The sequence below is a fragment of the Nycticebus coucang genome, chromosome 20, assembly GCF_027406575.1.
Source record: "Nycticebus coucang isolate mNycCou1 chromosome 20, mNycCou1.pri, whole genome shotgun sequence".
NCBI classification, from domain to species: Eukaryota; Metazoa; Chordata; class Mammalia; order Primates; family Lorisidae; genus Nycticebus; species Nycticebus coucang.
The window spans coordinates 53,977,943-53,990,374 of NC_069799.1; the positions used below are offsets into that span (position 1 = coordinate 53,977,943).

Consider the following 12,432-nt stretch of genomic DNA (forward strand, 5'->3'; position numbering starts at 1 on the left):
TGTTTACCTTTAGGAGACAATTTTACTATCACCTGGTCTAATTTGTAATGTGTGCAAAATTTCTAATGAATACTTAGTGTTTTGTTCTAGCATGTGTCTGTATTTATGGATAATCTTGTTTTGTTTTTCTTTCTTTCTTTCTTTCTTTCTTTGTTTGGAGATAGAGTTTCACTTTGTCGCCCTGGATAGAGTGCTGTGGCGTCATTGTCATAGTTCACATCACAGCAACCTCTAAAATCTTGGGCTCAAGCAATTGTCTTGTCTCAGCCTCCTGAGTAGCTGGGACTACAGGTGCCCACCACAACGCCAGGCTATTTTTAGAGACAGGGTCTTGCTCAGGCTGGTCTGGAACCCATGAGCTTAGGCCATCCACCTGCCTCAAACTCCCAGAGTGCTAGGATTATAGGCATGAGCCACAGCACCAGGCCCTGATAATCTTGTTTTCTTATAAGCACTTCCCATTTCTAGGTGATGCTGTTCTATTCTGATGAAGATTAGTGTCAGTGCAATGGATTCCAAACTATTACTTCAATCTAATAGCTCAGCCTTGAAGGCTTGAAATATACAGAAAATAGCTAAAAGCAGCTGTTCCCAAGGGCTGCAAAGTTCACTCCTCCTCTTGTTTCTACTATGCTTTGCTCCACATAAACAGAAAGGTTTTCTTTCAGGAAAACACAAAGAAGAAAACTGAGGGAGTCTCTTTTTATTCTAAATGTTGCCACCCATTCTCAGACCCTTGGATATTTAACGCCTTTCTTAACAAAGGAGAGAGGAAGTAGCACATTAGCGAATTCATTTATCACAAAATGCAAAAGTAATGAACATTTTTTTTTTTTAAAGAGACTCTATCTATCTTAAATCTGCTTCAGAAACATAAGGTAATGTAAAACTCCCTCAACGTGTAGCAAACTATGTTATACTTCATCACTTAAAAATAGAAACGCAGTGTTCATCTCTTAAGTTTAAATGTCTCTTACATTTATAATGGCCCATTTATGTACAGACCTAATAGTGTTTCCATCTAAGACACTCCTTATTTGTCAAAGACACATGAAACATGTTTGGCAAAGGTCTACAGAAACTTTTGATTGCTGTGTAAGATTACAGAACATTATTGTTTATCAGAAACCTTCATCCTTTATAATTTCGATGAATTGGTGCTAAACTGTTGAGTGCACATTAATTTGTATGGCACAGACTAAATGTGATGAGTGTACCCGATTGACATTAATAATCCTAAAAACGACCTAAGTTTATGTCGTAGAGCCTGCTGGATTCATTATACTATAAATCTTCCTGTTAATAAGTAGTGTCCCCGACACTCTCCCAGATGTAGTACAAAGTATCATGCTCAGATTTATTTAGCCTTTGAGCTACAATTACTTTATTATTCCATTTCTGATTCTGAAAATCACAGGAAAAAACCTAGAGCTTAAGGCCTAATACATAAATATACAATGGGGTTGCCCACTCAGTGATCCCTGAAGAGATAGGTTATGGTCCCCACAGGGACATGGGTTGAACTGAAGTCAATCAACATTCCTGAGGACCTGGTAACTCTATTGCCCAGGTGTTGATGAATGACTTTTTTCACATTCTAAACTGCTGGCAGGTATGCCTGGTGTTCGGTCCTCAGATGGGCATTGCCCCAGTGCAAATCTCTCCCTCATGCTTGGAAGAGCAAAGGAACAACCCCACCCCCTCCTCCACCCCCCCACCTTCATCCCCCCGCCCCGAGCCCTGTCTCACTCTGGCTGCATCCCACTGTGCTCTGGTCCACGTGCACATCTCCATGAGCTGCTCAGAGAATGTCTGTGGCCTTCCTAGGGAAAGTTCTCCTGAGTTCCTAGGGAAAGTTCTCTTGGCAATTCATGGAGAAGTGTACATGGACAATACCAAATGGCCACTTGTCCCTTCAGCCTGAGACCTTCATTCAACATGTAAAGACTAGACACATTCTGAACCACCAAAATGATTCATCCGGAATTTGTAGCATTATATGAAGAAATCAATTAGATAAATATTAGACCGGCGACGCTGAGGCTAAACAATTAATATAACTTATAATGGTAAAAATAATTTTCATGTAAGTGTATTTTAGATGTCCTGTTGGAGACTGATAAGGCAAAGAAGAAAAGTAATTTTTCAGGATGATCAAATAGAAAGTCACCTGACAGTGCCTTTATTAGAATTTCCCTACCACTCTCACTGCTTACTTCAAAGGGAAAATATAACCAGGTTCTCATGAATGGCTGGGGAATTGAAGTAGGAAAAGCTTGATGCAATGTTCTTCTAATCCATTTTAGAGTCCCTCCAGTGATAGGGAGATTAAATACGATATTTCTCTTTGAACGTGGTGACTGCAAGAATGTTATTCACTCTGAAACATAATTCATGTTCTGGAAATAAATTATATGACCAACACACTTAATAATCTTACAAACTGTGTGCATCATTCCATGGACTATTTTCATGCCATTATGGTAAGTAAACTCAATTAGCTAACAGTGAAGCATCAGAGAGAAAATTTAGCTATTCTTTATGGAACTCTTTGAAGGACAGTTATAGACCTCTTTCCATTTTTGTTCCAATAAAGAGCTGACGTGTCAAGCTAAGAATAATCTATAATTGAACAAGATCTATGACACTCTATTTTAATCCTCATTATCTTTTTAGAGGATGAGCGAGGACACTAGATACCACTTCTGTACGATTCACTGTTTTCAGTATGTTTTCTTTTTTGCAAAGTAAGTCTTCATCGGTATTCCAAAAGAAAATGAATGAGATAAAACCAGAAGTTTAAAAACTATGTATTTTTTGCAAATTTCCAAAATAAACAAAAATAAATTTGAAATAGATTTTGTTGTCAGTTAACGTAGAATCTTTGGCCCTAGAGAAGTAAAGAAGTGAGGACTCTTCTCAACTCACATTTGATAGGTGTTTTCAAGGTGCTAGCAGGTCCCTCTGCCAGGGGAAGCAAAGACAAGAATCCACACCTAATCTTTAGCATCAAGCAAACGCCGTAAGTTTGGGTTCAGTGTTGGCAAAAACAATTTAAGTGAACAGTGTAAAAACCTAAATATTTCTGAAATTCATACGTTCATTCACAGTCTTTCCCTTAACCACTCACTATGTCACCCCACAAGAATTCTCACTTAAATTTAACCCATTTTCCACCCTCAGAGTTGGACTTTCTCATTCTGTTCCCATCGCAGTCCATTAGCATCATCAATGAGAACTTGCCTTTCCCTATTTAATGTCTTTCAGCAGCTCCCAAGCACCTCCCTGATAAATTCCAAACACCTTAGCATCTCACACAAGTTTAAAATCTTGCCCCTGCTTATCCGTGTACAACTCTCTGTTTAACGATACCTTGGTATCTTCCTAACTCTCCCTTTATGACTCCATTGGAATGACACCTTGCCCGCTACATTAATCCTGGCTCTCTGGCTAATCAAGGTCTCCCTCTGTGTGTTAATTAACCATGCAATATTTCTTCTCCTTTTCAATTGCATGTCTTCACCATGATTTTTTTCTTATCTTTGTGAAAGCCAGTCTGCCGCCTGTAAGTCTTTGGGGGATAACTTAATTCATCTGGGGTCCAAGATGTGAACTTCCTCAAGATTACTCCTAGCATTCCCTCTACAGAGATTTCTGCTTCTGTAATCACATGCAGAAACCTCTGCACCTCCAAACTCCCCTAAAATGGAAATGCTTCATAAAAAAAATCTCCACCAGCTTTCATAATAAATAATAAATAGAGTAACAGAACTGTTCAATATCATGTGGTATTTTTCTTCCTTTTGAAAAATGTCAAAAATTTGCATATGACATTCCTCTCATACACAACCGTTGTCTTCTCTGAGTCAGAAGCAGCTCAAAGACAGAACCAGCCTGCCGATGCTCTGCAATTTTTTATCACACTAGTTCTGTGAAGTGGGATGGTGTGTCTTATTACTACGTTACATTAGTATTCATTATTGTCATTTGTGCGATGACAGACCTGTGAAATCGAGAGATCATTTTTAGGCTTGATGGATGGATAAGAAGTAGCATTGTTATCTAAGGATAATCTGATGCACTCTCTACACTGAAAACATACAATGTGAAAATTCTGTCCACATCGACATTCCAAAACGTGCTTTTACCTCTGTAAAATAATCATCAAAGCAATCACACTCTCCTTTAGGTTTTCGTTTGTTTGCTTCCTTCTTTAACGAGATGGGGTGTCATTCTGTTGCCCAGGCTGGAGTGCAGTGATACAATCCAAGCTCACTATACCCTTGAACTCCTAGCCTCACGTGGTCCTCCTGCCTCAGCCTCCCAAAGTGTTGTGATGACAAGCATGATCCACTGTGCCCCTCTCCACATTCTCTTTTAGATTAAGGATTTGCTGTCAGTAATTTCTTTCCTCTCAAATAGAAATTATCTACTTAGGAATTACAACAAAATATTAGAACCCACCCAATAACATTGTGTGCAAAAATTAACGACCGATAAACTTTTTACAGAAACGCGTTGTACAATTTGTAAAAAAAAAGGCACCATCACAACTGGCAGTGTTTATGGCATGGAAAAGCAAAGAGAGTTTTTACATGTGCATTTAAGAGAAAAGTTATTTATCTCTAGTGTTTAGCTAAATCTTTCACACATATTTCCTGATCATTCTCAACTGTACTTTCCTCAGATATGAACTTTAAGGCACCCATGGATGATATATCAGTTGTTGGATATGTCTGCAATGTTTAATTAGGTACTGGAATAAGAACTCCACGAGACACACTGTTGGCAGGCAATTGAATTTAATTCAAAAATTTTCAGAGCATTCATACCCTCAAAACTAATAGCTACATCTGCTTTGTGATCTAGCTCCTTGAAACTCAAAGTTTGGCCTATAAGCTGACCACAGTTATACCACCTAGGATCTTGTTAAAAATATAGACTATTAGTCAGGTTAGAACTAAGACATCAGAATGTACATTTTAAGCAGATTTGCAGGTGATTTTTTTATTTTTTTTGGAGAGACAGAGTCTCACTTTACCGCCTACAGTAGAGTGCCATGATGTCACAGGACTCACAGCAACCTCTAGCTCTTGAGCTTCCGCGATTCTCCTGCCTCAGCCTCCCAAGCAGCTGTGATTACAGGCACCCGCCACAACGCCTGGCTATTTTTTGGTTGCAGTTCTGCCGGGGCTGGGTTTGAACCCACCACCCTGGGTATATGGGGCTGGTGCCCTACTCACTGAGCCACAGGTGCCACCCTGCAGGTGATTTTTAAGCACGGCACAATTTTAGAGGCATTGGCTCAGCTCTCACTTTCTGAATCAGTTTGGAACATGAAACTACACTTAAATGATAAATAATTCCTGTTTTTAAAATCCCCTTTCTTCTTTGAATCAAGGCACACATCACACTGCATACGCCCCTTTATGAGCACCTTTATTGTCTCAAGAGAGGCAATATGACCCTTCTAAGTATTGTATGTGAATAAGGGGTAAAAAGCACATGTTTGGTTCAGCATGTCACAAAGGAATTTGTGATTGATTTCTGCAGAGTGAAGGACTGTCAGTTACCAACACTATCCTCCAGGAATAGTCTGTTGAAACTGAGCTTTATGAAGCATCAGTGATTCTCAGCCAGCACTGCTAAAGCACTGTCTGTTCCACAAGGAGTTGTTGCTGCAAGAGCTCCAAGCCAGGTAATGGAAGGGCAACTTCAAGGTGAAAAGATGCCTCCCCTCCTTGGTTACATGTGTCCCTGGGCTTAAGGGTTCATGGAAGACAGCTTAAAAAAAGCCAAGTCATGAATGAAATCCAGAGTTACCTGAGACTCCCATAAGCCATTATTATTCCAAAATAATTACAAAAGTAGCACACTCAGGGACGGTTTTATGATGCCTCGTTTTTAATACCTACTCATCTGCAGACGACACTTTCTCTTTTCACCTAAGTGGCTGTACATCCACCTGAACAGAGGAAACACAACGGGATAGGTCTCACAGAATCAACACTGAGATCAGTGGTGACATCTGCCAGCTGCTGGGTCCCGCCTTACTCAATAGGAAATACTGCTGGCTTCAAGACATCGCTGTAACATCACGGGAAGAATATTAAAAAAGGAAAACAACAACAATGAAACTCTCATTGGAAGAATTCTTTCACTAGGATACTAAGTTTTACATTCACTCCATTATCTGTTCTTGTGTCGGGCCAGAAAAAATACTATCACCAATGACCAAGTTAGAAGAGTAAGAGCCTTAGGCGGCGCTTGTGGCTCAAAGGAACAGGGCACTGGCCCCATATGCCGGAGGTGGTGGTTTCAAACCCAGCCCCGGCCAAAAACTGCAAAAAAATAAAATAAAATAAGAGCCTTTGTTAATTTCAGAATTAATATGAGCAAAAACAGTAAAGTGCTATTATCTCGTTTTTATTTTATAGGAAAACTACCCAGGTTGGTTTTGGGCTCCTGGGATACAAATGATTTTAACAGCCACTACCATAGCCAGGGCTGCTGGACAAAATAATTCTTATCCCTGACCCTGACTTTGAAAGCATCTAAAGGAAACAGCACACATAGGCTTTCATGTGCATTGTTTACATGAAACAATATAAACCAGAATGCTTATTCCAAAAAAGATAAGATCTCGTCACAATGCCAGCAAAGAGTACTCACTCTATAACCATTTGCTTCCTTTCTTTCTTAATCCTGTTTAACTCAACCAAGCAAAACTTATTTTTTCCAAAAGAGATAAAACAGCCTTCAAAATACCATTTTCAGGACCAAGATAAATAAAACTTTCCAAACAAGTTTCAGGTGTAGATCTTTGGTTCCAAAAGTGGTGGCAATGTCTAGGACTGATGGGGGGAAACTTTAGCTCCTCAATCATTCCTATTAACCCCCAGAACCCAGTCAAAATACATGAATCTCAAAATAAAGGCAGTACTCTTATTATGCAACTCAAGACAAGTCCCCTTAAGTCAGACAGAAACCCCAACGTTTGGATATTCTAGGGGTGCCACTACTCAGAATTATTATGTGCATAATGCAAGTACCATTTGTTTTTCTTTTTACTGGAAAGAGCAAAGTCAAGTAGAAAGGATAAACTTTAGGGCCTGGCAAGCCTGGCATTGAATGCTAGCTGGGTTTGAAAACTCATTCATGGAAGACTTTAGGAAAACAGTAAACCCAAATCTGAAATTGCCCTGTTATAAAAAGTCATTGAGACTATCCAGTGGATCTGGGGACACACGTCCCGCTAGCATGTTAAAGGACTAAACCACACAGTGTCCGCACAGCACCTGGTAGACCTTAGCCCCAAGCGCGCAACCCCCAAAGTCTCCTGTGTTCTTCTTCCTCCTTTTTAATGATTCAAGACCACCACCGACACCTTCATGGTGGCCCTCCCTCTGTTGAAGCAAGGAAGAGAAAATTTGTCTGAAGAACAAAATCACAGCTGGGACTCTATTTTCAGGAGTTTCAATACATTCCCAAACCAAGAGATTTTCTATTTTGTAAGTGATTAACAAAACTCAGCACAGAGAGATCTAGATCATAGGGTTCTAGGAATCAATGTTCTTTCCCTTTGAATCTCCACTGGGTCCCAGTTCTGGGCAGAGATAAATGTATCTGTGTCTATTCAACTCTTTCTTTATGCTGCCCCCCAGCTGAAGAAGGGCTCAGAGAAAAGTTCATTGCCTAGTCCAGGTTACCATAAAAATGTTGTTGCCAAAATAGTACGCAGGAGCCAGCAGAGCCTCTTACAGATATCACGAGATATAACAGGACTTCTGCTCCTGATGTGTCCTCCGTGGCCTATTAGAGGACCAGGTGGGGCAGGCAGGGGACACCAGAGCTACATAGCACCTAAGGCCATGGCAAGGAGTCTCAGAAATTCCTGCCCTTTGCACACACACTGAATTCACATAGCGTAGGCTATTTTCAACATTTTCTAAAGACTTCTCTCACTGTGAAGGAACAAAAATGATATCTTGATACTATGTGCAGGACCACATAGCAGCTACTTTAGGAAACTGAGTTCTTTTCCTAAATAATGACTATTTCTGGGACTGTGGTGAAGTAAAAAGAATGCTGTCTGGTTCATAAATCTTATAAGCCTGTCACCTGGGAGAAAGTAGGAAGTGAAACTTCAGAGAGAGAGAAAGCACACAAGTGGAAAAAAGGCAGACCGTCCGTGACAGCAGAACTCTAGCCCAAGCTCTACAGCAGCCAGTCTGGAAGCAAAAACAAAGCCCTGGCAGTAGTCAGCTTAGAAATGTCAGGGCTCGGCCAGGTGCAGCAGCTCACGCTAGCACTCTGGGGGGCTGAGGTGGGTGGATTGCCTGAGCTCACAGGTTCGAGACCAGCCTAAGCAACAGTGAGACCCCATCTCTACTAAAAATAGAAAAACTGAGGTAAGAGGATCACTTGAGGTTGCTGTCAGCTATAATGCCATGGCACTGTGGTCAGGGTGCCAGAGTTAGATTCTAGGAGGGAGGGAGGGAAGGAGGAAGGATGGGAAGGAGGGAAGAAAGGAAGGAAGGAAGGAAGGGAGGGAGGGAGGGAGGAGGGGAGGAAAAAAAAAAAAAAGAAATGCTAGGGCTTGGTTAATAATGGAGAGCTTCCCTATTTTTTGTCCCTGCATTCAACTTAGGACCAAACATAGAAAGCCAAAGAGGTTCCTCAAACTAATCACATAAAATTGCCTCTAAATGGCCCACCTCTAACTTCCTGTGCCAACAGCCTCTGATCAGAGCATATGTGAAGCCTTCCCTTCTGCTTTGAGCCTCCACCATCTAAAGGGTATGGCTTACCCGCTTGCTATAGCAAATGGAATAAATAGCCCCTGCTTGTTCTCCCCTGGGTGGTCTTTGCTTATTTCCGCAAGATTTACTTGCTTGTTTTTTTGTTGTATCTATTTCACAAATAAGATCATCTTTTGTGATTTGCAGTGCCAAGAGCCATGGAAACTTAAGAAATGTAACACCACCTTTGCGGCCTCTGTGCAACCCCCAAATCTGCCTAAAATGTGCCCTCTGCAAACTCCTGAACTCAAAAAAAACCACTATCCAACCACCACCACCCCTTACACTTCATGGATCCAAACACAACAAAGAATGACTCATAATCTCAGCGTGACCAGCCACCCCAGTTTGTTTAGAACTGGCCCAGGCGAGCATCAAAAGTCCTACATCTCAGCCTCAAGCAAATTGTGATGGATGGTCTCCCCAGGGGACTCAATATTTCTATACCTCACTACAGATGCAATTCACTCTGCCAGAAATGTCCCTCCCTCTTGTCATTAACATGTCATCAGCCCAGTGAACTCCTCTCCATCCGCTAAGCCCCTAAATGTCCACTCCCAGCAAAACATCTCTGAAAACACCCCAACCCACAAACCCAAGTAGATTGACACACCCTCCTCCCTGCCACCGTACAGCCTGTGTGTTTTGTCACATGATATAGGGATGATCTGCTGTGGCATTTAGATGCTCACACAACAAATTCCTTGGCAGTAGGTACAGTATTGTCACCTCACTGTCGTCACCATGCCAAGCTCCCATTCATCTGTTTCATGAGTAAATGAATTAATGGATGACTAAACGGCTTATTGATGACATGTATTAATAAATTATTTTTTTTAGAAGAAATCCAAAAAGCTCTAGATTGAGATGAAGGGACAGCTTATATGAGATATATTCATTAACCCATCTCAGTTACCCAGATGGTTTATCTACCTCAATCTGCGTGTTGTTGTCCTGACCGTCGTCCAGTAACAGGTCCGCAAAGCCTCGTGGCTCTGCAGAGTCTTGGCCCATGCTTGCTCTGTTTGAATCTACTGCCTTGAGAGAGTCCAAGTTCCTTTTCCACCTGTGGCTGTATGAGTGTAAATCCACAGCCACGTCCCCTGCTGTCTGAGGCAGGGCCTGAGCAACATCATACTGCCAATCTGAAAAAGACAGAAAATGTGTTACCGCCTGTTACAAATCATACATACATGTAGCATCTGCTAGCAAAGAAATAATAATTCAGCTGGTCACAAGGGTAGGAAAGTAAGTTAGGACGGTGAAATCTGTTTACTGGTATTATCTGGCGTTGGGATGAACAGCTCTGGGGAGGTGTGACAGTGGTGAAGGGTAGGATCTCACGGAGTTCCTGAAACAGATGTGCATCCGCGGGACAATGTCTCTTTATTCCTTTCCCTCTCCCCTTCCAGACGCACACACTTCATCAACAGTCTCTAGCTGTTCCCAGAAAGCCAGCAGAAGTCCAAACAAAGAAACCAAGTGATTTTCAGTTTATTTGAAAATAAAAGTCTGACATTATTAACTTGTAAGCTTATACTTCTTTTCCACGCCGTGTGTTGGACAGCAAAGAGACAACAGTGTCATCCAACAGGTTAAATAATACACAAAATTACCTTCGTGTAAATGGGAGAGCCAACCTTGCCGCTTGCAAGCCAGACTTGGTTCACTGCCTAACTCGTTTAATAAGCGAGACCCTGAGGAGCCATCGCCAAGGCTCTCACTCATTTGTGCTGTTCTCACCTTGAAATCTTGTCAGGGTCTAAAAGATGACAGTGATAGGCACTTAGAGAAATAGATGGCAAGGCGAGGACATCAAATCACAGAGGTATTGTAAAGCCATCTGCAGGGACTGGCCTCACTGACCCGGCTCATCCTGCTACCACGGGAAGAGAAATGAGATTTAATCATTACTCTCCGTCTTTCATTTCGGTGGGTCAGCTGGGGAAGGTGTACCCCAGGTATTGGAAATTAAGTTTCTGAATAAGAAGAACAGCCTTCTTCTACACAACCATTACCCAAAGACATGAATTGATGGGCTTTATAACTGGGAGAAGACGAGTTCAAAAGGGCTCATAGAGCAGTGATTTAATTACAGCGGCGATGTGCCCCTCAATGCAACAACATTCCAAAATCCCCAACTGTATTTAATGCAGTTTATCATAACACTGGATCAGTGACTTAGAACTCTTAATAATGAACTTAAGGCTCCACTACTAATCATACGCCTAATGGTCTAAATAGCTCCTTTTTGGCTCAGAAAGGTACTGATCATTCTTTTAAACACAGAGGCTATTCTCTGGTTTCACAGAGAATCTAAAAGGCCCCCTATTGCCTGATGCCTTGGTGGATACAGCCCAGAGAGAAACACTCCCACAGCATCCACCATCCATATTTCTCCTTGGGCTCACAGAATATTAGAGCTTAAAAAGACAACAGAAGCTGAAAGAACAAAACCCCATAGACAGAAACCCCAAAGCCAGGGAAACATAGTGTTGTGTTCAATTCATTGAATTGTTGCAGGCTGAAAAGAATTCATAATAAAGCTCCAAGTGTGGTCTCACCCAGCGTCTCCATCAGTGGTTTTCCACCAGTGTGCCCTGAGAGGGTCTTAGGTGTGCCGGAAAATTTGTAAAGATGGTTAATTAAATCACCTTCACAAAAAGTTCAAAGCATAATAAGTATATTCTTTTTTTGACTCTTCTTTTTTTGATAGTTTAAGTGTGCAGGGGAAGTTTAACTATAGCTTCAAGAGTGCCATGAGTTTAAAAAGGTTGAAAAACACCTCTCTATATAGTTAAGTATGTAACTTAATCAGTCCTATGCTCGTTTTTTTGTTGTTATTAACGCTATTGTCCCTACTGGCTGCTGAACAATACTCAGGAAATGTTTACTGACTGTCAGAACAAGTGAGTGAACAGCATCATAGGACCAGGCAGAATTACGTAAGTGAAAAAACGCTTCAGCAGTCCTGGGTTAAAATTCTTCCTGTTAAGTATGCTGGCTGTGGGACCCAGTCTAATTTTTAAAAGTCTCTTTGGTTCAGGTTACACTGATTGCAATTGTCAGGCAAAGTCCCTCTTGCAATCATGTCTTGCCCCAATAAAGTGTGACCTCATATTTTAAACGGGAATGAAAATACCTTACCTGCAAAAAGCAGATCACTTTTCCTAAGGAAGTGTCAGTATTATTCTAGGCAAAGCCACGTAAAGCAATTGTATTTGCCTTATTTATATACACTGCTTCATTATCAAAAATGTATGAGGCAGCTTTCAACACAGGTGGGCAATAAAATTTGAAAACAACCAGGTAACACTTAGGTGAGTGTCAGACACACGCATTCCCCTTGCGATTGGGTGGTCGCTCGCACCAAGTTAGGCCACCGACACAGCTGTGTGATACAAATAGGCATGCAGGAGCAACTGAAGATCCACGTAGGATTCTTGTTAGAATGTCAACCCAGATAAAAATGGGAACAAACACAGGGCTGGATATGGATTACATGGTCCCACATAGAAAAAGGATATTCACAAACAAGATCCTCACACCAAGGGAACAGCTTCTACCAAAAACATCTCCAAAGTCCTCCAAAATGTAAATCAGGAAAAAAACCTATCTGCAACTTCTAAGA

At 41.3% G+C, this 12,432-nt stretch overlaps 1 protein-coding gene across 1 annotated transcript in view; it reads right to left on the reverse strand.

Annotated features, from left to right (window-relative positions):
* PLXDC2 (plexin domain containing 2) overlaps window positions 1-12,432 on the reverse strand; it is a 370,639-nt gene that overhangs the window by 208,808 nt on the left and 149,399 nt on the right. The window contains exon 2 of the mRNA XM_053572952.1: window positions 9,735-9,946. Within this exon, the coding sequence (XP_053428927.1) occupies window positions 9,735-9,946 (212 nt within the window). The remainder of the gene's footprint in view (window positions 1-9,734; window positions 9,947-12,432) is intronic.